Source organism: Trichoderma reesei, assembly GCF_000167675.1.
Source record: "Trichoderma reesei QM6a unplaced genomic scaffold TRIREscaffold_3, whole genome shotgun sequence".
In the NCBI taxonomy this organism is placed as follows: Eukaryota; Fungi; Ascomycota; class Sordariomycetes; order Hypocreales; family Hypocreaceae; genus Trichoderma; species Trichoderma reesei.
In genome coordinates this window covers 1,885,931-1,910,749 of record NW_006711150.1, presented here as the reverse complement: position 1 = coordinate 1,910,749, position 24,819 = coordinate 1,885,931, and the positions used below count along the sequence as shown (strand labels likewise).

The 24,819-nt window shown below is 48.6% G+C and overlaps 6 protein-coding genes across 6 annotated transcripts; 3 read left to right on the top strand and 3 right to left on the bottom strand.

Annotated features, from left to right (window-relative positions):
- Window positions 1-2,031: 2,031 nt before the first annotated feature.
- Window positions 2,032-3,661, bottom strand: TRIREDRAFT_56603 (uncharacterized protein; the record flags this gene model as incomplete). The annotated part of the gene is made up of 2 exons (XM_006962750.1): window positions 2,032-2,957; window positions 3,010-3,661. Coding segments are annotated over 2 exons (1,578 nt in total), but the record flags the coding sequence as incomplete, so codon positions are not given.
- Window positions 3,662-4,745: 1,084 nt separating this feature from the next.
- On the top strand, window positions 4,746-6,358 carry TRIREDRAFT_120535 (uncharacterized protein). Its single transcript, XM_006962980.1, has 6 exons — window positions 4,746-4,944; window positions 5,335-5,391; window positions 5,447-5,546; window positions 5,593-5,807; window positions 5,867-5,946; window positions 6,012-6,358. Exons 1-6 carry the CDS (start codon window positions 4,862-4,864, stop codon window positions 6,056-6,058), a joined length of 582 nt encoding a protein of 193 aa, XP_006963042.1. The 5' UTR covers window positions 4,746-4,861; the 3' UTR covers window positions 6,059-6,358.
- A 461-nt stretch (window positions 6,359-6,819) lies between these two features.
- On the top strand, window positions 6,820-8,985 carry TRIREDRAFT_120534 (uncharacterized protein; the record flags this gene model as incomplete). Its single annotated transcript, XM_006962979.1, has 5 exons — window positions 6,820-6,842; window positions 6,894-7,104; window positions 7,154-7,836; window positions 7,898-8,883; window positions 8,954-8,985. 5 exons carry the CDS (start codon window positions 6,820-6,822, stop codon window positions 8,983-8,985), a joined length of 1,935 nt encoding a protein of 644 aa, XP_006963041.1.
- A 6,303-nt stretch (window positions 8,986-15,288) lies between these two features.
- On the top strand, window positions 15,289-21,310 carry TRIREDRAFT_2759 (uncharacterized protein; the record flags this gene model as incomplete). The annotated part of the gene is made up of 6 exons (XM_006962445.1): window positions 15,289-15,608; window positions 15,699-15,757; window positions 15,850-16,044; window positions 16,156-20,838; window positions 20,909-21,062; window positions 21,124-21,310. The coding sequence occupies 6 exons, from the start codon at window positions 15,289-15,291 to the stop codon at window positions 21,308-21,310; spliced, it is 5,598 nt and encodes a 1,865-aa protein (XP_006962507.1).
- Window positions 21,311-21,511: 201 nt separating this feature from the next.
- Window positions 21,512-21,772, bottom strand: TRIREDRAFT_56593 (uncharacterized protein; the record flags this gene model as incomplete). The annotated part of the gene is made up of 1 exon (XM_006962749.1): window positions 21,512-21,772. One exon carries the CDS (start codon window positions 21,770-21,772, stop codon window positions 21,512-21,514), a length of 261 nt encoding a protein of 86 aa, XP_006962811.1.
- A 393-nt stretch (window positions 21,773-22,165) lies between these two features.
- TRIREDRAFT_104617 (uncharacterized protein) lies at window positions 22,166-23,959 on the bottom strand (the record flags this gene model as incomplete). Its single annotated transcript, XM_006962748.1, has 1 exon — window positions 22,166-23,959. One exon carries the CDS (start codon window positions 23,957-23,959, stop codon window positions 22,166-22,168), a length of 1,794 nt encoding a protein of 597 aa, XP_006962810.1.
- Between the last annotated feature and the right edge of the window lie 860 nt (window positions 23,960-24,819).

The window sequence follows — 24,819 nt, the reverse complement described above, 5'->3', positions numbered from 1 at the left end:
CCGAACCAAGCAACGATTACTAAAAATTATTATTAATATACTTAGTTAATAAATTAAGGAAAAAAACTATTAATAATAAAAGTATTATTAGCTTAAATTTATTAATAATTATTATTTAAATTATAATATAACTTATTAAGTTAAAATAATAGCTTTTATTATAATTAGTAATAATATAATTAATAATATATTACTTAGCTTTATAACTAGTTTAAGTTTTAATATAATTATAATAATTAAGTAAAAAGCTTTATAAATTCTAGTTAATAAGCTTTATATAATAGTTTTTATTATTTATATAAAAGGTATAAAAAATATAAAAGTTATAAAAGTAATTAAAGTAAAAAAACTATTTTTTATAAAGTTATATAAGCTTTAAAATATTTCTTTATTATTTATTTAGTTAATTAAGCTATATATAAAGCTATATATATAGCTATATAAAAACACTAGTATTATATAGTATTATATAGTATTTTTATTATTTTTATTATTTTTTAAAATTATTAAAAGCCTAGCTTATAATTTTAATAAAGTAATAAATTTTTTTTTAAACTTTTATAAGTTATAAGTTATATTTATTTTAATATATTTATTTTTATATTTTATTTTATATATAATTTTTTTAATAATACTTTTTATATTATATTAAGTTATTTTATAAACTTTATAAATTTATAAATAATTAAATATTAGCTTTTTTAAATAAGTTAAAAAGTTTAATAATTAGTTTTTTTAAATAAATTTAATAATATTATAAAGTTTTCTATTTTAATTATTATATTATTAATAATTAAATAAAATATTTTTAAATACTATTTTAACTTAATTAAACTATTATAAAAAATTCTTTATTAAAAAATTATTAAATTTATTATAAGTAAATAAATTAAAGTATTATTTTATTTTATTAAAATAAAGCTATTTTAACTTAATTTAGTAATTTAAAAGCTTATATTTTAATAATTAATTTACTTAAGTTATTATTTAAATAAGAAAATATTTTATTTATATATTATTATTAAGTTTTTAGCTTAATTAGCTTTATTATCTTTTATTAACTATTACTTTATTAATTATATTTTTTTACTTAAGAATAATATATTAATTTATTATTACTTTATTTAATTTTATATTATTTTATATTTTTATACTAGTTTTAATAATAACTAATTAATTAAAACTAGTAATTAATTTTATAATATATTACTTATATTACTTAAATAGCTTTAATTAAGCTTTAAAAATAAAATTTAAAACTTTTCCCTTACTATATTAAATATAGTTCTTTAAAGTCTTATATATATATATTTAAGAAATTATTTTTATTTTCTTTAATTAAACTTTTAATATTATAATATATTATATAATAATAATTATATTATAATAAATAATTAAATTTAAAAAAAAGTCTAATTATAATTTAAAATAATTAAAGTATTTTATTAATTTATAAAATATTTTTAAATAATTTATAATTTATTCTTTATATTTTATTAATTTAAATACTTTTATATAAATTATTTTTTATAAAATAATACTTAAATTAAAATACTTATAAATTAACTTTTTAAAATTAATTAGAATTAATATAAAATTATTATTAAATTATTTATTTATTTTATATTTTAAAATATATAAATTATTAAATTATAAAATATATTTTATAATATATAAAAAATTATATATTATATAAAATATATATTAAATATTAATAAATATAAATATAAATATAAAAAGCTATTTAAATTAACTTTTAATTTAAAAATTAACTTAAAATATATTAAATTAATTTATTTTATATATTTATATAAATAAAATAAGTATTATAAGTTAATTATTTTAAAAAAATATAAAAAGTAATAACCCTTATAAACTATATTCCTATAATATATTTTTAAAAGAAGTAATTATTATTTTATAACTTAGTTTATATTATTATAAAATTTAAAAATAGCTAAAGTAAAAAACCTAGTTAATATTATTTTTAAGTTTTTTAAAGCTATATATTTATTTTAAAATATTATAAATTTATTTTTCTCTACTAGTTATTATAAACTTGCCTGTCTCTACTTGGAATTTCCACCCATCCCGTTTTAGAGCCGCTGCTACAGCTTTCCGCAGTGGTGATACCCCTCCACTGCTATGGTGGCCTACTCCTGTAATGATAGTAAGGCTGTGCTCTGGAAGTTGCTGTTCTCGTGCCTTGCGTCGCGCTTGCCACCAATCAATAGTACGCTGGCGAGCGATTCGAACTCCATCAAGAACAGAAACACCGTGCAGATCAACTACCGAATCGGTACTTTGCTGATTCACACGTATGTCTGCTGCGGCTGATGCTACTTCCTGAGCACGCCTGGCATGCTCGCGAGCTTCTTGTGCATAATAGCCCGCTGCCTGCCGATACAGTGGGTTTGACGACCCCCGTCGATAGAGACTTGCCGCGGATGCCATGGCGTCTTGCCTTTGCCTCTGTAGAGAGCTTGAGGTCTGTACCATCTGGGTGAGATTATCATTCGTCTTTGCCATTGGGCCAGAACGTTGGTAGGCGCCTCCTCCAACCGCTGGCTTATTAACAGTCATGCTTGTCAGGCCTTCGATATCCTCATGAGGTAGCGGTGTTAGTCGATAACCTAAATCAAGTCTCCGGTTCATTGTTCTTTTGGTGAAGTAGGCGTTTGTCAACGACGCAAGCTCCAAAGAATGTGCAGACATCGGCCCGGTTATTTGAACGATAACCGCCAGGTAGTCTTCTGGAACATAGCGATACTTCTGCTTGAGGTCACCCACTGCCGTCTTCTCCTCACTCGTTAGAGGCTTGGGGTTTTGCATGAGGTACTGATCTAGAATTCCAATCAAGGTTGCACTTTTGGAATTCCTATTCTCAGCATACATGATGGAGACCTCTTCAGAGGACATGTGCAACCGCTCTGCTATGTAGGAAACAGCGGGTGGAGCTGTAGTGCATCAGTACCATGATGTTTTGAACGAGATGTGCCGAGAACTTACTTCTTGCCCCCTTTGCATCGCGCAAGCCAGTCTCAGTCTTTTGCCCATCATACCCGCCCATATAACCCGCATTGCTGCCAGGCTGTGCTCCAGGTTCGTCTATATCGAGCCGACCTTTTGACGAGGTAGGCTGTTGATGAGTAGCCTGAAGGTATTGCACACTGAGTAAAGTGTCTAATGCAACAGCAACGACACCATTTGCGTCAACGAGGGCGTTTCGAATATCGAGACTCTTGATTTCGGGGAATAGAGCCTGAAGTTGTACCACGTCGCTTTCCATTAACTCGGCTTTTGACAATTCTCTGTCCGCGGTACCATTGTTGTTGTTGTTGTTGTTGTTGTTGTTGTTGTTGTTGTCAAGAAGGGCCCGAGCCGCCGCTCCACCATGATCCGATCTCACGCCTTTAGATTCATGAATGTCCTGGATGCATCCTGATGTAGGGGTTGTATCAGATACCAGGAATGGATCACCATGCTCCGTATATTGAAATACGCCTTCCGGATCCAAACTGCTGGCTTCTTCAATAGCTGCATGTTGCGCGAGGCTGTTCAAAGTGGAACAGGCTCCCTCGTAGCCGGTGTCAGTGGAAAGGTCATAGTCACCCGCGATTGCAACGATAAGAGTATCATCTAGTGAAGAGCGGAATGAATCCTAGCAAGATAAGTGTCAGCCTTGGAGACCCGAGTCTATCGCACAGTTAGATGTTACTATAACAAGCGTAGCAGGGAAGGAGAGAGGGAAGAGGGGATAGAGAAAAAGGGAGGGAGCAAGAAGCGTACCAGGAGTTGTTGGAGTTGTGAAGATCCAGTGGTATAGCTCATTGGGGACCAGACAAGACATGAGGTAATTCGGGATTGAATGGGTAAGACTGAGTAAGCCTACTTGCTTTGTATAACACTTCTGTGACTGTAAATACCTATGCAAGGTTATGTTTAAGTGCTATTACTTTAATACTTAGGGATTTAACTAGCTTTATTTATATAAGCTTTTTAATAAAATGGATAATTAGTAAATAAATAAATAAATAAATAAATAAATAAATAAATAAATAAATAAATAAATAAATAAATAAATAAATAAATAAATAAATAAATAAATAAATAAATAAATAAATAAATAAATAAATAAATAAATAAATAAATAAATAAATAAATAAATAAATAAATAAATAAATAAATAAATAAATAAATAAATAAATAAATAAATAAATAAATAAATAAATAAATAAATAAATAAATAAATAAATAAATAAATAAATAAATAAATAAATAAATAAATAAATAAATAAATAAATAAATAAATAAATAAATAAATAAATAAATAAATAAATAAATAAATAAATAAATAAATAAATAAATAAATAAATAAATAAATAAATAAATAAATAAATAAATAAATAAATAAATAAATAAATAAATAAATAAAAACTTATTTATATAAATTTTCTTTATAATTAATATATTATTTATTAATTTAAAGATTATAAATAAATATTATATTAATATTATATTATATTCTTACTATAAGTTTTATTTATAATTATAACTAGAAATATAAATAATTTACTACTATAAGTTATTAATATTATTAATAATATAGGAAGTATAGGGTAAGTATAGGGTGGGTACTGATTTTTCTACTGTGTTAAGCACTGTGTCTGGTTGCATTACTCACGATTCCTTGTGGTTCCTAGTTCGGTTCTAGCTTAGATTTAATCTCCGTCATACATTTTTGCCGGCCTAAACACACTCTTGACATCTTCACATCACATTCTGTCAAGCACGTAACAGGGCCATACCTATCTCTCCATCACTTCTCAAGATCAATTCTTCTTCTGTCTTGCAAGTCAAAATGTCTCGCGGCGGCACTACTTTATATGTCACAGGCTTCAGCCACGGCACCCGCGCCCGCGACCTCGCCTACGAATTCGAACGGTATGTCAACCACGCCACGCTCACGCCTTCGTCCTCGTCCTCGTCCTCGTCCTCGTCTTCGTCTTCGTCCTCGCCCTCGCCCGCGCCTCGTCTTGTACCGCAATGGGAGATCCCTTTCGATCGACAGATTTGATACCACGTCGATGTCGATACCCTCGCAGCCCTTAACCCCCCCGCTGACGCCTGAACCCACCTCTCCCTTTTTCCTGCCGCGTCGGCCAATGCGTTTCATCCATCATCTCGAGGTTGTTCTCTGTTCGGACGGGCTCTATCGCACCGATTTTCGCATGTGCAAATTGTCAATGCAAATCACCCGAGAAATGGCTACCCTAGCCACCGCGCTTTCCACGCCTGCACTGCGATTGATTGGCTAACAATGATATTATATAGATATGGGCGTCTGGTTCGCTGCGACATTCCTGCGCCGCGATCAACCTCCAGCCGACTGTAAGTTCTGCTGGGACTCCCCTTCCCTCCAATGCACACCACTGACGCTTGTTAGGTTCGCTTTCGTTGAGTACGAAGATCGGCGTGATGCCGACGATGCGTATCATGAAATGCATAACAAACGCATCGGCCGAGATGACTTGTTGAAGATCGAGGTATGTGCCTGCAGTCATCATTTTGGGTTGCCACTAACGGGTATAGTGGGCTCGAACGCCTCCGTCAGCTTCGTGGCGATTTGAATCTGGACGTGACCGTGATCGTCGCGGACCTCGATCTCCTCGTCGTGGACGATCACCCTCTCCTCGACGTAGTACTCGTGACTATTCCCCGAGGAAAGAAGAGCGTCGCGACCGCGACCGAGACTACGATCGCGACAGCCGAAGAGATCGCGACCGCTCTCGGAGTCCCGAGCATCGGTAGGTTGCCCGAACCATTCCCGAACCTTCCGATACTGACATTCTTACGTCTGCTGCAGTGACCGTGACCGCGATATGAAAGACGAGCGTGATGATCGTGACCGTAAGGAGAATGGAGCCAACGGTGATGAAAGGAAAGGTACTGTAAACCCCTTTCTTCACATTAGGATGAGCACTGGAACCAATTGGCTAACACATGGGCAGCTGAAAGTCCTCTCCCCGCCCATGACGATTTAGATGTTGCTGAGTAGTAGAGGTCATCATTGTCGAAGCGCATGACGGCAGTGGACTGATGAGTCTCATTTTTGTCCCTGTCCTTTCCGCCGGCGCCCTTTTCTCGCTTCAATAATTACTCCCAGTGCCCAGATCATCAGTGTTCGTCGATCTAGGTACCAGTACGCATGCGTTTCTTGTGGGATAATGGGAGACTCGGTGTCGCCGGATCAGAGCCTATGCTAGTTATAAGGTGTTTGAAGATGTGCCAGAATGAGATGTAATATTTTGGCGTTGTAACTAATAGCTTCTTAGTAATTAAAAGAAATTGTATCTGAGTATAAGTATTAAACAGAAATAAGTTACATAATATAAAATTAAGAATTTAATTAAAAAAATTCTTAAATTTTAATATTAATTAAGTTTATTTTTATAAATAAAAAATAAAAAGTAGCTTATAAATTAAAAATAAAACTAGCTATAGTTACTTAGAATATATTAGTACTAATATAGGGCTTGGCAATATCTAGTAAAATGTTTCTCTGTATAGAAGGGTAAGGTATGTAATGCCTCCGGCATGGTTATTGCATGGCTAATATTGTGGCTATGTGGGGCGTGGAAGACTCGGCGCTGCGTCAGCTCTCTTTAAACCCCTCCTTACCTACCTTAGCTTGTCCGCGGTTACCTAGAGCTACGTAACTACCTACCGTATTGCAATCGCCGGGCGACGCGCGGTTACTTGAGTTCCTTACACAAGCATCAACCATCCCAAGCAGGCACATCGCCGGTATTTCCCAGCATGAACGTCCTCAAGCTACAGAGGTGCGTGAAGGACCCCCCTTGACGTCAGACTTTTCTCTAACGGACTCGCAGGAAGTATCCTCAGTTCCAGCAGAACGAGATCTTTCAGCTCTCCGACGCCTTCCAGCGGCTAGACGTTGAGGACCGAGGCTACCTCGACGAAGCAACTGCAATCAAGGCCACCCAGCAGAGTGAAAATCAGCCATATGATGTTGTTCGACAAGCCCTCAAGGAGGTTGACCTGGATTCGTCGCGGCGAGTGGAGTTGGAGGACTATGTCGGCGTGAGTTGTGTCATACCAGACTCTTTGCGCGCTTTCTAACGTTGGGTAGCTCATCGCCAAGCTGCGCGCCGGGTCAGTCGCCCAAAAGCGCCTCTCTACAGGCCCTGGCCCGGCACAGCCCGGGCCTGGACCTGTCCAAGGCCATGCATCCAAGGGCAGCGTGAGTGGCAAGATTCAAGTGCAAGGATCCAATGCGAACACCACACATACAATCAACGAAGATGAGAGAACCGAATTCACACGCCATATCAACGCGGTATTGGCTGGTGACCCGGACATTGGAAGCCGGCTCCCGTTCCCGACAGACACATTTGAGATGTTTGACGAGTGTAAAGACGGATTGGTCCTTGCAAAGCTCATCAACGATAGTGTTCCCGACACGATCGATGAGCGAGTGTTGAACATGCCTGGACGAAAAACCAAAACCCTCAACGCCTTCCAGATGAGCGAGAACAACAACATCGTCATTGAGTCATGCAAGGGTATTGGCTGCTCTGTTGTCAACATTGGAGCTGGGGACATCATCGAAGTTCGCGAGCACTTGATCCTGGGTCTCATTTGGCAAATCATTCGACGAGGTCTGTTGGGCAAAATTGATATCAAGCTGCACCCTGAGCTCTACCGGCTGCTTGAAGACGACGAAACTCTGGAACAGTTCTTGCGATTGCCCCCTGAACAGATCCTGCTACGCTGGTTCAACTACCACCTGAAAGCCGCTAATTGGCCCCGAAGGTTCGTATGCACCGGTTACCTTCTACGGCAAAGCATTGACTAAAGCTCACTCTCAACTTAGGGTCACAAACTTCTCTAGCGACGTGAAGGACAGCGAGAACTATGCTGTCCTGCTCGCGCAGATAGGAGCAGAATACGGCTGCACGCGGGCTCCTTTACAAACCAGAGATCTTTTGCAGAGAGCTGAGGAGGTCTTGCAAGAAGCGGATAAGCTGGGCTGCCGCAAGTTCCTGACACCCTCATCGTTGGTTGCGGGAAACCCGAAGCTCAACCTGGCCTTTGTCGCCAACCTATTCAACAACCACCCCGCACTTGATCCTATCACGGAAGAGGAGAAGCTGCAGGTTGAAGATTTCGATGCAGAGGGAGAACGCGAGGCAAGAGTCTTTACCCTGTGGCTTAACAGCTTGGATGTGCAGCCAGCTGTCGTGTCTTTCTTTGATGACCTCAGAGACGGCTCAATCCTTCTACAAGCCTACGACAAGGTTATAAAGGGGTCTGTGAACTGGCGCCACGTCAACAAGGCTCCCGCACATGGAGGCGAAATGCTCAGGTTTAAGGCCGTCGAGAATACGAACTATGCCATAGAGCTCGGCAAACAGAATGGCTTCTCCCTTGTGGGCATCCAGGGTGCAGACATCACTGACGGCCAGAGGACTCTGACGCTTGGACTGGTATGGCAACTCATGCGAAAGGACATCACTCTGACGTTGTCCTCGTTGGCTCAGAACCTCGGGAAGAGAGAGATTACCGACGCCGAAATGGTCAGGTGGGCGAACGAAATGTCAAAGAAGGGCGGCCGCAATTCTTCCATCCGATCCTTCAAGGATCCGGCGATTGGTTCCGGCATCTTCCTGTTGGATGTTTTGAATGGCATGAAGAGCAGCTACGTGGATTATGACCTCGTGACGCCAGGTCGGACAGAAGAAGAGGCATATATGAATGCGAAACTGAGCATCAGCATCGCCCGCAAGCTTGGCGCCACCATATGGCTTGTCCCGGAGGACATTTGCCAAGTTCGCAGTCGCTTGGTCACTACTTTCATCGGTAAGTTTATATTCTTTCGGGGGCTGGGGCCTGCTAGTATCTATTCGTTAATTGCTGATGCACGTAACAGGATCTCTGATGGCGGCTCATGGCAAGGCGTAGCTTCATTTGCTTGTCCCGTGGAGGTGCTTAATGAACATTGTTGTCAATTACTACTAAATATTAATCCAAAAATACAATGATATCATCCTCAAGAAGACAGCTTCACGTCCGTGATCGAATTAAGGAGTCTGGGCGGGTAAAACAGTCAGCACGGGTTCGACACGCCTCGGTAAAGGTAGATTTGGGGGGGTGTTGTTGTTGTTGGGGCTCCCTTACTGTAGATTGCGGTCTCTCATCTCTCGGTCGAGCGTATCAACCTGCTTGGCAGTCAACCTCACCTTGCTGAGCTATTCCAAACGACAGTTAGCCAGACAGAAACCCCCAACGCGCGTGCGAAATAGAAGAAGGATGGGATAGGCTGTTGTTTGCAAGGGGCTCTCGCACCAAAGCTAGTGCCGTGGAAGAGTGGTCGTTCTCCTCCTCACCTTCGGCTGCGCCACCTGCCGCACTGGCGTTGACTGCGCTGTTCGATTTGTACAAAGCGGCCTGAGCCTTGTCACGCGTGATGTTAGTCTGAGGGAAGGGGCAACAATGGAGGAATGGAGAGGAAATGGCGTGGTCTAGGGGGGGGGCCTTACCTCGGCCTCGACCAGCTCGGCATCCTTGATCTTCAATTGAGCCAGCAGCTGCTCGTATCTGTCGTCTGCGTCCTCGAGCTTCTTCAGGAGTTGCTCGGCACTCATCTCTGATTCCTTCACCTTCCTATTGGCCTCCTCCAACAGAGACGTCATGCTGTCATTCAAGTCGTTGTAGTCCGCCTGAGCCGTCTTTTCCTTGATCTGCGCCTGCATCTTCAGGTCCTCCAACTCCTTGGACGTGATTTCAAAGGTTTCCCTTGCGGCAGTGTACTTTTGCTCCATGCGGTAGAAGTCGTCTCTGGCCGTCTTCAACTCGGCCTGGCACGCCTGCAGATCTGCCTTGGCAGCGGCCAGCGAGTCCTGGAATGTCTTGGTGGTTGTGGCAAGTTCAGCCCTCAGGTTGTTGACGGCTGCTGCATCGGGCCTCTTGACGGCATCCAGCTCGGCCAGTGCGGTCATTCGTTCCACCTTTTCCAGAGCAAGTTGTTGGCCGACGTCGTCCGCTTCTGCTTGAACAGCAACCATCTGCTCTTGCGCCGCCTTCAGAGAAGCCTCGAGGGCTGCGTTGGTGTCAGCTTGCAGCGACAACTGCTCTTCCAGGCTCGCGTTCTTGGCCTTGGAATCCTCCAGGGCGGCCTCCAGTTGCTTGTGCGCGGCCGTCAGGTCCTCCAATTGCTGCTGCACCCGGAGTCCAGCTTCCTTCAGCGTGTTCGTAGCCTCCGCATGCGCAGCGGCGAGTCGCTCAATCTCGGCCGCATGTGTCGCCTGCAGTTCTCTCTTGAGAGTTTCAAGTTCCTCTCGGCTGGCGGATTTTGTGCCCTCCAGCTGCGTTGCCGCGTCGTCGAGTTCCTTCCGTAGCTCGGCCAACTCCGACGCATGCTGGTTGGCGATTGCTGCCGCATGTGCTTCGTGAGTGGCAAGTAGTTGTTGTCTTTCCTCTTCGTGAACTCTCTTGAGGTCTTCCATCAACTTTTCGTGCGAAGCTTGGAGAGTCTTGGAATATTCGGCAGACGAAGCTTCACCATCTGCCAGCGCAAGGCGCAGTTTCTCGTCGTACTGAGACTTGATGGCGTCGAGCTCCTTGGCATGGACATCCAAGGCTTCCGACTTGGCGGCTGTCAACTCTTGGGCATGAAGGCTTCTGATGTTGGCCAGCTGCTCCTCGTGTTCCGCTTCCTTGGCCTTGAGCGCGTTGAGAGCCTGTAGGCGGCCCTCTTCGGACTCTGCCAAGGCCTGTGTATGCTTCTCCGAGTCTTGGGCCACAGAAGTCTGCAGTTCGTTGTGCTGCTGTTCCAGTTCCTCGAAACGGCGTTTGAAGAACGCATCCCCGCGGAGGCTTTCGATCTCGTTTTCGTAGTCTTGCGAAACCTGCTTCAAGCGCTCGTCGTGCATCGCCTTCAGACCAGAAACCTCCTCATCCTTGGCAGACAAGGTGGCCTTCAAGTCGGCGACTGTGCCCTGCAGCTCAGTCTCCGCTTTGCGAGCCGATTCCAGCTCTGCATCTCGCTGAGCCAGGTCGCCCTGAATCTTGGTCGCCAAAGCCTTGTCACTCTCCGCATTGGCCTCAGCAACTTTGACGGCTTCTTCCGATGCTGCAAGCCGAGTTTTGAAGTCGAGGACCTCGTTCTCGAGATCGGAGATCTTGCTCGTCAGCGCATCACGCTCAGACGTGACTGACTGGATGATTGATTCCAGTTCATTCTTGGAAGCAGTCAGTTCATCGACCTGCTGTTGGAGGCTTTGAACGGTAGCCTCCAAGGTCGACCGGAGATCCGCAGCTGCTGTATCTGACTCTGATTGATCGGAAACAGAGGCTTGAAGCTTCTCCACCTGGGCGGCATAATCACGAATGGTCTGCTCGTACTGTTCCTCCGTGGCCTTGAGCTTTTCCTGGCTTTCAAGCCTCAAGCTCTCAAGCTCTTTCTGCAATGAATCGAGAGCCTCTCCGCCTTGATCTTTGCCTCGGACGGCCTCGGCGAGCTCCGCGTCCACGGCGCGAAGTTTCTCAGCCTTCTCCAGCAGCTGAGCTTCTAGATCACGAATGACGGCGTCGTAATCAGTCTTCGGGCCCTCTGGCGCATCCTGCTGCTCAGATTTGGACTCGTCGTCGGCTTGCTGGCTATCGCCTTCCAATTTCTGCCGAAGTTCAGCCACCGTGGTTTCAACAGAAGTCAGTTCGACTTTGAGAGATTCAATCTCCTTGTCTTTGTCGGCGAGCTTGGACGTCAATTCGTCGAGGAGCTTGGGGCTGTCGATGTGCGCCTCGGATCGAACAGAGGTTCGAGTGGACGGACGTGAGGCCGAAGTCACTATGCTTGGTGCGGATGGTCTCTTTCGCGCATCGGCGGCGGCATTGGACGAGACAGTCCCTCGAGTCAAGCCTGCTGCCCTAGTCGCGGACGGCGAGTCGGAGGTCCCCGGTTTGGCCCGCTGGGCGAGTGGCTTCGGGCTGGCCGCACCGACACCCACTGTAGACCGACGGCCCGTCACAGCGCTGGCTGAGGCCCCGGTCTTCTTGTCCCCCCCTACTCCCGCAGACCCTGTGACTATGGCACTCTCCCTCCGCGCCGATCTTGCAGAAGGTTTCTGGTCATCCTCCGCCGCACCGACGCTGGGCGCGCTTCGATGTCCGATATTGGACGTCGAGGCGGTGGATCGATGTACAGAGGTAGACGAGCGTGTGGGTTTGTTTAGGCTGGCGGAAGTTTTGGCGCCAGGCCCCTGAGACGTCCGGGCCACGGTCGAAGTAGCGGTCGCGCTGGCATAGCGAGGGGTCGCCCTTCCAGCCGAAGCCTGGGTAGAGCCAGAGGTTTTTTCGGCGGCTTGCGACTCAGGCGCTTCAGCAGCTCGTTCTTTGGCGGGGGCGGCGCCGCCGTCGGCGGGTAGAGCGACGCTTGCCATCTCGCTCTCAGGCATCGCGGTATGAGTTATGGATTGCTGCGCAACTGGTCAGCACAGCTCGGGCAGAACACGACCGGCGGCACACAGACCTACCTCGGGAACGAGCGCCTTTCTGTCGGTATGTTGAGTCGTCTATACAGTCATAACATGCGTGATCGTGGTCGCGTCAAAGTAACTCGAAACGAGCCTGTCCTCGGCGTTGGGGCTACAGCAAAGAGCGCGCTCGCGTGTTCAGGGTCTTTCAGGTCGCGAGAAAAAAGGAGAAGGCGACGAAGAAGAAGATGAAGGAGAAGGAGAAGAAAGAGAAAAAACCCCACGACCCGGCAACGTCGAATCAGCGCCTACATGCATGCAGATACCGATATTATATACTCGTACGTGAACTTGGGAGAGCAGTAAAAGGGGCATGAGCTAGCCCCACCGTCTCCCCGCCAGCCCCCCCTCCAGGATAAATCTGCAGAGAGCGCGTGCTCACCGATAGATATCACAGGAGCTAAGGCACGAGATGCCCACATGCAGTACGGAGTACTCCGTACCTACTAGGTACCCAGGGACCTCGAGCTGTTCCTGGACTGCTGTGGTCGACACTTGCTGCTGGGGACGCGAAACGTTTGCTACCCAAGGGTCACTCTCGGTCGTCGAGATACCTTACCTTACCTACCTACTACTAGTAGGTACCTACCTTATACAGTAATTTGTTGCAACTAGGTACTAGTAGGTAGGTACCTACTAAGGTACGGTATTTGCCTTTCGTAGGTACTCCGAGGGCACCTCGAATACTGACTGTTAATACTCCATTGAGGAAGGTGTCTGGTGGTAGAATAGTGCCCAGCAAGTACCTTGCATACCTAGAGTCAGATACCGCCTTTTGCGATGTGATAGTAGGTACCTAGGTAGGTTGGTTCCTAAGGTACCGTATGTAGGTAGTTGACTGCCCCCAAAGCAATAAGGTAACGAACCCTTCGAACTACTAATGTCTTTAAGTAGACTGGCATTACCGGGATCACGATATATAGGTTAGTAGTCGGTCTAGTAGTTATACGCCATCCACGTCCACAAGGTCCTCCAAAGTCCTACCCCTCTACGTTGTTCCTTGCTTCAAAGTACCGTACCTATAAGGCACCTTCTTGGACTCACCCTCTACCGGGTAGTAGCTATAGTAGCTACTACCTCTAGTAGGTACCTATTGCGGTATGTTGGGTAGCCGATCTAGAACATGAGCTTCTGTGATTGTTCATGGAGGCAAGCAAGCCGTCTTGAAAAGGACGGAGACCGCAGCCGGGCGATTAAATGCACACAGGAAGGTAGTACGAGCACTACTACCTAGTACTGCAAAGCTGCTCGTCACCCCGTCTTGCTTCAAGTGCGCGTCTTGCACACTTGGGGGGGCGTATATTCCAACAACCTGGATGAGTAAGGCTACCCGGTTGCCCATCGCTCATCATGACTAATTGCCCCACCAGCTGACTGTTGCGCGCAGGCAAACTCCAACAATTGTCCGTTCTGCTGGGGGCGGATGCCTGCCTACACTGGCTCAAACTCCCCTCGGCCATGCTCCAATACCAAGCGGCAGGCAATCTCCAAACGCCTCTGGTTTCCTTTCTGGCCCCTCTGGTTAGCCAGTCTGCATTTGTTCCGCGTCTCAGATGAGGAGCAGCCGGGCGCATCGCCAACAAGCGGCGCAAGACACGACGTGCGTCTGCTCGGCTGGGCTCGACTATCGCTTAGGCCCGTCCGTTATACTCTGCACCTGTGCTCTCTGATTCGTACAACGACCGCCTACCTACTTCTCGTCCTCGCAAACCACCACGCCCTTATACCTCCATACCTCCATACCTGACATACCTTACCTCTGTGCCCTGCCAAGGTGCCCCCCGTCCCTGGCATCCTCATACCCATCTCCCACTCCACGAATCCTCACCGAGGCCATCCATTCGACGCTTCTCGACCTCTTGCCTCGTCCGAGTTCCTTATCCTCTTATCTCGTGCTTCTGCCTAGCTCGCTCGTGCTTGCCCTCCTGATGGCGTAGTTTGGGCATGGCAGAACAAAGCACGGCAACCGACCACGAAGTGCGACTTCCCGCGGCATCTCCCTCGCCCACTGCCTCGACTGCTGTATCCGCCGCTGCGAGGCCTGTAACGGCCACTGCCCAAAGGTATGAATCAACCTGAACCTGAACCTGAACCTCAACCTCAACCTCAACCTCAACCTCCCGTCCGCTGCTGGAGCCTGAAGCCTGAAGCTCAGTTGCCCGGCCAGTGCAGCCACTCGGACTGCTCGACCTCGCACTGATCAAATGACATCAAAGTCGGATCGAATTTGACGCAGGCCCTCCTCTGCCCTCCCAACAGCACTTGATATTCGTCCTGCAAAGCTCTGCCTAGCCTTACCGAACCCCTCTACTCTCTACTCTCTGCCTCTGCCCGCTGCCACTGTACAATCCAACCCGGCCCAGTGCTGCCATACCTTGCGTCCATACCTTATTGCCTTGCCTGCCCTGGGTAGTGTCGTGGTGGACGAGGTGCTTCCCCTGCAAGCCGCAGCCTCTATCCCCAAACCTCACCACGCCTTGTCACCTTGCCCTCGCATACCCAGACCGGCCGCCGGTGCCTCTCATTCACTCACAGGCCGCGGCCCCTTCACGCACGACAAGCGCTGCTTCCACGGATCCTGGGCACCTGACAGTGCTGCCGGCATCGCTGCCATCTTCTGTTTGGAGCACCATTTTCCGACTCGTCCCCTCCCCCGCAACCCCTTCCACCCCCCATCCTCTCCCTGCCTGCATCTCGGGCACGAGCAAGCAGTCTTGTCGGCAAGTTTCTCATGTCTCCCAGAATAACTAGATCTTCTGCCCGCCAAGCAGCGAGCCAGGCGGCTCGAGCTCCTGGTGCATCACCTGCCTCTGCCGCAGCCTTGCCAGAGCCCTCGCCTCCAACTGCTCCCCCAACGTCGCTGTCCCGGAAGCGAAAAGTTTCGAGCGCCGAGAAGAGCCTTGCGACTGAACCACAGCCTACCTCTTCAGTTCGACGGTCCAAGAGACAGAAGATTCCTGAAGCTGCTGCACCATCAGAACCCATAGAGAACCCCTCCCACTCGTCCGTGCCGCGAAATCGGAGGCTTCCAGTGGATATGGATGGCACTGAGTTAGTCAGGAATTCATCTTCCTCGGGGCCGGCGCTAACGTACGAGAGCAGGGTACCTGCTATACCTACCGCTATGGAGACGTCCCCCAGTCACGCTGCTGGCAGCCGAAGATCAGCTCGAAGCAAGCGAGCCCCTACGCAGTCTCAAGGTCCGTATCTTCGCCTCAGCCCACACACCAGCGTTGTCTTTTCCGAAGCGGGAAAGAGAGTTCTTGCTGACTGATTGATTGCCTCACAAAAGCTACCGCCACCTCAATGCCGCCTGGTCGAGATCCGCAGCCAATCACAGGTCAACTTTCAGATGAAGATGCTACTATGAGCGGCATGGGCGAGAACAAGGAGGAGGACACCCCACTGCCGCCGCGGAAGGAAGATGCTGGGCCTAAGAAGGGCAAAGTTGACGGCCATGCAGAAGAAGATGATGTTAGCAGAGGCGGTCGCACAACCTCCATCGAGCGCTCTTCATTCAACGACGACGATGAGGAAGACGACAATGAGCACGATGACGACGAAGTGGACGAGAACGAAGACGAAGACGAAGACGAAGAAGAAGACGAAGAAGAAGAAGAGGACGAAGACGAAGACGACGAAGACGAGAATGACGACGATCCATTTGGGGCATACGGGGGCCCAGGAGACCACGATTCCAGCCTTTCTAGTACCCTGCGAGCCTTGACCGGCATGATGACTGGGCTGTCAAGTCGACTTCGGGAACTCCTGGGCAATCTGCGTAGTGATGACCCGTCAATCCAGGTGGTAGCCTTGCAAGAGCTGTCCGAGATTTTCTTAGTGTCCAATGAAGATAATCTGTCGGGCCACTTTTCCCCTGACGCGTTCGTCAAGGAGCTCGTTCAGCTCATGATCAAGGAAGAGAGCCCAGAGATCATGCTCCTGGCCTGTCGCTGCCTTGCAAATCTCATGGAGGCTCTGCCGGCGAGCATTGCAAACGTTGTTTACGGGAACGCCGTCCCAGTCCTCTGCCAGAAGCTGCTAGAGATATCCTTTATAGACCTGGCCGAGCAAGCTCTGAGCACGCTTGAGAAGATCTCAACCGAGTACCCTTCCAGCATTGTCCGCGAGGGCGGACTTACGGCCTGTTTATCCTACCTCGACTTCTTTGCGACTAGCACTCAACGAACAGCTGTGACGACTGCAGCCAACTGCTGCCGGAACATCCCCGACGACTCGTTCCCCGTCGTAAGGGATGTTATGCCAACCCTCCTCAATGTGCTGAACAGTAACGATCAGCGAGTCGTCGAACAGGCCTCCCTGTGCGTTTCGGGCATCGTCGAAAGTTTCAAATACCATCCCTCGAAGCTCGAGGAGCTGATCAGCGTCGGCCTGCTGCGAGCCATATTGCGTCTGCTCGTGCCCGGGACTACCAATCTCATTGGCCCCAACATCCACACTCAATTTCTCCGAGTGCTTGCCTTTACCGCTAGGGCGAGCCCCAGACTGTCCTCTGAGCTTTTCAAGCTGAACGTCGTCGAAACGCTTTATCAAATCTTGACGGGCGTCTCCCCCCCGACAGGCACGGAAGACGTGGCGTCCAAGCTGGACAGCGTGGTTGTGATGCAGGCACTCATTCACCGACCCCGCGAGCAGATCGTGGAAGCCCTCAATGTTATATGCGAGCTACTGCCTGGCTTACCTCGCAATGTGGGAATCGCAGGGGGGGACTTTATGGAGTTGCACGATGCCATTGAGCCGACTACACCGTCCTCTTTGGGCGGCAGATGCCATCCGACTCACAACGACCGTCGACTTGAACTTCTGGAAGATTGCAAGGACCAAGTCCGCCGCTTTGTCCTCATCATCTTCCCTACTTTGACCGATGCCTTCTCCAGCACGATCAACCTCAACGTTCGCCAGAAAGTCTTGACCGCTCAGATCAAGATGCTCTCCAATCTGGACGAAGGTCTGCTCGCGGAAGCACTGGCGCCAGTGCCCTATGCATCCTTTCTGGCGTCCATTTTGTCACAGGAGGACCACCCTTCCCTGGTAATATTGGGCCTCCAAGCGACGGAGTTGCTCCTTACACGCCTCGGCAACGTCTATCGGTATCAGCTCTATCGCGAGGGCGTGATACTCGAGATTCAGAAACTCGCAAAGGGCGATGGCCAGCCTAGCACAAAAGAGGACCCCTCCAAGCCGAAGAATGCGCCTCAGAGATCGAGCTTGCACGATATTGGTGGTAGCAGCACACCATCACCAGGACGCGATTTCGACGACCATGAGAATGAGGACGAAGAGGTCGAGGATGAAGCCGATGCCACCGCCGCTCATGGGCACCACTCCTCCGGCGGTAATGACGATGAAGACGTTGATAATGACCTCAATGCTAGTGACGCATCCCCTGCCAGTTCCCGCGGCTCATCAATGTCCTTGGATGCCACATCTTTGCCCTATGTTTCTAATATCCTATCAATGAAGTCTCGCATTGTCACCATTGCCAGAAGGTTCTTGAATGTCCACGAGCAGGACGGCCGCAGTCAGGACATGAGGATGAGGGCCACCCAGATACTCGACACTTTATCCCACCTGGCAGAGGAGCTTGAGTCTTTCTATTTGACACGGACGCCGAGATTCTACCCTCCTGAAACGGGACGGATGCTCTTCTCCAAGCTGTCGTCCTACTTCGACATCGACATTCTGGAAAGCATCACCAGCGCAGAGCTTCTGGCCTCTGGCCTAGTAAGAGTTCTGCTCGCAGTCTTCAGCAACCCAGACGAAGCGCTGGCGCATTCTGCCCAAGCAAGCTTTCTAGAGGTGTTTATGAGTCCTGCGGTCAAGCCGAGACCCCGAACAGGCGCGGTCGAGCCCCAAGCAACGCCGTTCAGCGTTTTGATTCACAAGTTGCAAGATCTGCTCAGTAGGTCAGAGCATTTCGAGGTCATTACCGTTCATCAAAACAGCTTTGAGGGGAATCGCAGCAGCCCGGCGTCCATGCTTGGCAAGCAGCTCAAACTTCGGCTCGTCGCGGACGATGAAGCATCGATTCCGCGGCCATACCGAAATATCATGGTTTCCATTCACGCAATTGCCACCTTCAAGTCCCTTGATGACTACCTGCGCCCTCGGATCAGCTTAGCAGAACGACCCAGGATATCTCGGCGGGATGGGCTTTCCAGGACTCTTGCGGCTATAGCTAGCTCCGGTCTGTCTCAAAACGCTGCAACAGGTGCCGGCTCAACTGGGCCTTCCGTTATGCTTGGTTCCGCGCAACAATCGCCGTTCTCCCCAGCAGCTGCGTCTTCCGGTCCTCGATATTCCGGGAGTATCAATGATAAACCGTCTCCGCTTGCTGGGCCTTCGCATGAAAAGGGATCTTTACGACGCTCCTCCAGGCTCTTGAGATCGCCGTCCGATGCCCCAACCCCCCCGACTCGCCCTCCTGACGACGACAGTGCACTACAGCGCACCCTGGAGTGTGCCGACGAGAAACAGCTCACCGATGACGAAGACGACGTTGCTGGTGATGGCGGTGCCTTGGATGCGATTGTCGGTGAGCTCGACGAGGACATAGAAGGGAAAACAGAGGCGGATACGTCCGCTGTTAACCTGGAAGTCGCTGCCGAGAATTCTCCTGCGAGCCGGAGAGAGGGCGAATCCAGAGTCGCTGCCCCAACAGGGTCCAATCTCCTACAGAGCCATGATCGAGTGCTGTATAGAGGCAATGCCTCGGCAACACCTCACTCCTCCACGCGGCAGCCCTCTTACTCTTCCATACTTCAGACTGTTCCTCAAGATTGGCACATTGAGTTCACTCTAGACGACAAGGTTATTCCTAACGAGACAACCATTTATCGCGCTGTCCACATGTCGACGTCTTCTGCGAATGACCATAGCAATAAAAACATATGGTCCTCCACGCATCCCATCAAATTCCGAAGGGTGCCTGGGCAGCCTCCTGCAGAGACCAAGACAACGAACCTCACTGTCGAGACAGATAGGGAAGCGGGAAAGGGAATCCCGGCTTCTCTGGCGAAGCATCCAGTAACTGCGTCCATTCTGCAGCTTCTCAACATCCTTCACGATCTCAACGCGAACATCGAAGATGTTTTGGTTGAGAATAGAAACAGCATCGTTGGCCTGCGCGTGGAGCCGTTGTCACAGTTTGTGAATACAAAGCTCACAGCCAAGCTCAACCGCCAACTGGAGGAGCCGCTGATTGTGGCAAGCAGCTGCTTGCCAAGCTGGTCCGAAGACTTGGCACGCCTTTACCCCTTCTTGTTCCCCTTCGAGACCCGTCACCTCTTTCTGCAGTCGACATCGTTTGGATATGCTCGATCGATGGCTCGTTGGCAGAATGCGCATTCGACGGATGACAACCGGCGGGATCGTTCGAATGAACGGCCGTTCTTGGGTCGGCTTCAACGGCAAAAGGTTCGCATTTCTCGACTCAAGATTCTGGAGTCGGCCTTGAAAGTCATGGATCTCTATGGCGCGTCTCAAAGTATACTGGAGGTGGAGTACTTTGAGGAAGTTGGTACCGGCTTGGGTCCGACGCTCGAATTCTACTCTACAGTTTCAAAAGAATTTTCTAAGAAGAAGCTCAAGCTCTGGCGTGAGGTCGACTCTGCTGGATCGGACGAGTTTGTGACGGGACAGACGGGACTATTCCCCCGCCCCCTGAGCCCCGAGGAGACGACAACGCCGAATGGAGAGCGTATTCTTCACCTGTTCAAAGCGCTGGGCAAGTTCGTGGCTCGGTCGATGATTGACTCACGGATCATCGACATCCATTTTAATCCCATATTTTTCAGGATTGGAGATGCTTCTTTGACCGGCGTCAAGCCGTCCCTGGGAGCGGTCAAGGTTGTTGACCCCGGTCTTGCTCGCTCTCTCATCACAATCAAGAAGTTCGTGCTGGCCAAGAAGGAAATTGACGAGGATCCAGCCCGCACGCCGGCACAGAAAGTGGCCGATACCGAGAGAATCATGATTGACAATATGAGGCTGGAGGATCTCTGTCTCGACTTCACCTTGCCCGGCTATCCCGAGATCGAGCTCGTTGAACATGGCTCTCTGAAGCGGGTGACCATGGAGAATGTTGACGTATATCTGGAAAAGGTCATTGACATGACCCTTGGAAGTGGCGTCAAACGTCAGATTGATGCGTTCCGTGCCGGTTTCTCACAGGTTTTCCCTTACACGGCATTGAGAGCTTTCACTCCAGACGAGCTGGTTTCCTTGTTTGGCCGAGTAGAAGAGGACTGGAGTCTCGAGAGTGAGTATTCACCCATGGCGAAGATTGCGTAATCGGACGGAATGGAAGGGCTGACTTGACATTGTTATAGCTCTTATGGATTCAATCAAGGCCGATCACGGCTACAACATGGACAGCCGAAGTGTGAAGAACTTGCTGCAGACCATGAGCGAACTGGACGCCAAGCAACGACGGGACTTTCTACAGTTTACTACCGGCAGCCCAAAGCTTCCCATTGGCGGCAAGTATCTCCGCGTCATCTCAGTCTACCGAACATGAGCTAACTCTTATACTAGGTTTCAAAAGTCTAACTCCAATGTTTACCGTTGTCTGCAAACCTAGCGAGCCTCCGTACACCTCCGACGCCTACCTTCCGAGCGTCATGACTTGCGTGAACTATCTGAAGCTTCCGGATTATAGTACCATGGAAGTCCTTAAAAGGCAGCTTTATACTGCGATCAGGGAAGGGCAGGGAGCCTTTCACCTGTCTTGAGCTGCTGAAGGAGTCTGAAGCTGGGACCTGACGAGGCCTGATGCAGTGAACATGTATCGGGGAACTCAATTACATACTGTTAGTAGTAGTGGTGGACGCATGACTCTTATCATTATCCGTGTATAAAATTCCAAGTGAAAGGTGTTGAGACATGTAGAAAGAAGAGAGCCTACATACATACGGAAGACTACAAGCAAATACCTACTCGTTCGCGTAGATGGTCTGATAGGTGCACCGTGGGTTCGCGTAGATGGTCTGATAGGTGCACCGTGGTGCGATTACTATCACATACGACCATAGGTAGTGGAAAACTCGGGGTCCCGTCTGCTCCCCCATAGATAAGCCACTAACCGGCAGATTAGTAGTTGGGTGGGTGACCACCAGCGAACACCGGCTGTTGTATGTTTCTTGTTTCTTTTTCGTTTTTCTTTTTCTTTTTGATATGTACTTCAGGGGCCTCATTTAGCGTCCCGCCTGCGTGAGAGAGGAGACTTCTGCATTTTGACATGTACCTTTCTATTCACACCGAATACTGTTCATGTTGTATGTACTTCGGGGGGCTACACGCCCAAAGAGCAACCCGATCTGGTGACTAGGATATTACTCATTAATCGACATCAACCGAGTGAGAAGACAATCGAGTCTCTCGTACGAGTGATGCTATATTCAATTTAGTTGCTCTCCCTCCTACGTCGTCACGAGGGGGCGGGCGGGCGGCTAGTGCGAAGAAGACGAAGAAGACGAAGAAAAAGGGGGAAGGGGGCCAGACAATGAAATCTGCATTTATCTGGGTAGGACAACTTGATGGGGGACGACCATCGTTCTGTCCATCGAGCCCCAGGGATCCTCTAGGAATCATGGCAGATCATCGCTGATGAGACTGTCAGGAAGCATCTGACTCTTGGTCAAGAGGGGAGATGAACCCAGGGCGGCGACATCATTTAGTGTGATGGTCGTTGTAGAGCTGCCGTAGTCTTCAAAGGTCAAGCTGCTCGGCGGGTCGGTAGCTCGAGGACTCGTGCGGTGCTCGCAATAAATCGCCGGTTGTGAGGAGATTGCAGCAGGAATACGAGCGCCGTGCTTGCTGTCAAGGAATTTAGGCGCATGACTGTCCTGTGTATCTGCATTGTTGCTGCTGCTTTGTCTGACTCCGTCCTCAGGGCCGTCATCTTCACCTGGTTGTGATGCACCATGGGTAAGAGTTGCGCATCTAAGATTCCACAGAAGCTGTCCCACGATCGCCGGGGGCAAGTAGATATATCGGCGGACCTGTCCAGTTACCCATCCCTCTTCTTGCATGTCGTGTTCCTCGATTGGGTTATTGAGCTCATACACCTGATCGACGCTGTATTCCCAGTCCAGAAAGCCACGAGGCGTGCCAGGCTGCACGCAGGCCATGTAGCGCAGAATGTCATGGTCGAACAGCCAAAAGCGGCGGACCTCTTCAGGCACTCGATAGGTCAGACGGAGGGTTGTCTCGGAGCCATCAACGATGGACATGAGTACACTGGGAGGCGTGGGGAGGAGTATATCCGTGCGCGCAGATACTGGCGTAAAAGATTGGAGGACGTGAAGAGGCACGCGCTGAGATTCAAAGGCCTGATCGGGCCACACTTGGCTTCGGTTAGGCTCAGCCTGAGCCGGTGATGGACATGCGGCCTTTGCAAATGGCGGAGTCGATGGGAGCTGCGAGGCGGTTTCCGCTGGTGTTGGTAGACCCTCGGTGGCCTCTATGGGCGGTAGTGCCGGTTTGCTGATAGCGGTACCTGCGGATGAAGCAAGTGCCGAGGATTGTGATATTGATGTCGGCAGCTGATCATTTGCCGCCTCCTGCCCATCCAGCTGCGGAGAATCGAGCGAAGCAAGCTCCTCTAGAACGAGCTGAGTTTCGTAACCCGTCGCAAACGTATCTTGTTGTACCACTGGTCCATCGTCCTGCAGCTCGAGATCCTCATCCTCTTCGTCAGAATCTGGAATCTCCCTGTCGTCGGCATAATCCCCCGATGGCGGTGTGTCTTCTGCTTGGGAAGACTCCTCTGGCGACCTTGGGCCCCTTGAATATCGACTCCAGTGAGCTCGACGCCGCGGTGACGCTCTGACTACGTCTGACGGCCCTCTCCTTCCTCTGCGGCGGGGAGACACTGCAGCATCCCGTCCTTGTGAGGGTCGAAGTTGTGGTGGGGAAGCTTCAACCAGTACGTCGTCGGGGAAGCTGCCGTCTTGAGTCCCGTAAGAATCCCGAATGACGGGCGATGTGCCTCTCCCAGACCCTCGCGTAGACCGTCTGATGGGATCTCGAGGCTGCTTTCTCAGATCTGCTTCGGAGCTTCTCTGAGGCGGAGCTGGCTTGTTGTCATCACAGGCCGTCCTGGCAGACGCATCATCCTCCTCCTCGTCGTCGTCGTCGTCGTCGTCGTTGTCATCATCATCATCATCCATGAACGGAGCCTCGTCACTGAACGACGAGACAAATGCCATCTGTGTGAGAGTCTGCTGCTTCAGCGACGCCCGTTCTCGCTTCTGCACCCCGTTGCCTTGGCCCCGGACTCTGCTGCGTCTGGCAGGGAATCGGACCTGCTTGGCCGAGGCAGTCGAGCGGTATGTTCGGCCTTGCCAAGCAGCATCGCTTGATTCTCGTTTTGAGGGCATTATGATAGCCGCAATATCAAGCGTGGGCCCCAGCCAGCCATTCACCGGCTGTTTATAGCAGCCAGAGAGGGAGATGAAGAAGGGGATAACAAGAACAGAGAACCGGTAGAAGCCCAGGCGTGGAGGTCAACCAACAGGTGCTTCCTGGCTGGTTGCTGTGAGGAGCGTATCTGGGCAAAAGGCAAGGATGGGCTTTGGATGCCTTGTGGAAGTGAGCACAGGCATTAGATATGGCAGAGGAATAGGCTTGCTTTGGCAGAGGAGAGCGGCTGATGAACGAGGGTTCGTAGCTATGCTGCCATGAACTGAAGAAGTTGATTGTTTCCAATGGGACTGAAGGGGGGGAAAAAAGGAAAGACTTCGGGGTATTACCCAGCCAAGAAAAGAGAGGATGGAGTCGGAATGATGAAAAGAAGGAAGAGATCCGTCCAGGGAAGAGACGGTTACGGCATCATCGTCAGGATAAGAGCAGGCAAGGCGTACCTGATCTACCTTACCTTATTACTATTGCTTTAAGTACCTGCTATTACTAGTCGGTGTCTCAGTACCCGCCGCGCCACGGTTCGACCGTGCATGCGACAAGTCTCCTGGACTCTGTTCCAACTCGCATCTAGACCCACTCGAAGAACGCGTGATGCCGAGCTGCTCATCTAGTACCTAGTACCTTAGTAGGTAGTAGTAGTATCACGAATTCAACCTCCATGCATTCTCTATATAAGACCGGCAATGGCCATGACTTTCATTTTCCACCGCCCGAGACCGCCATCTACCGCTGAGTCGCCCGAATGACGTGTGCTTCAAGGTAGCGTGAGCTTTTACTATTTAGGCTATCTATACGACCTGTTTTTGCTCCCTCTATA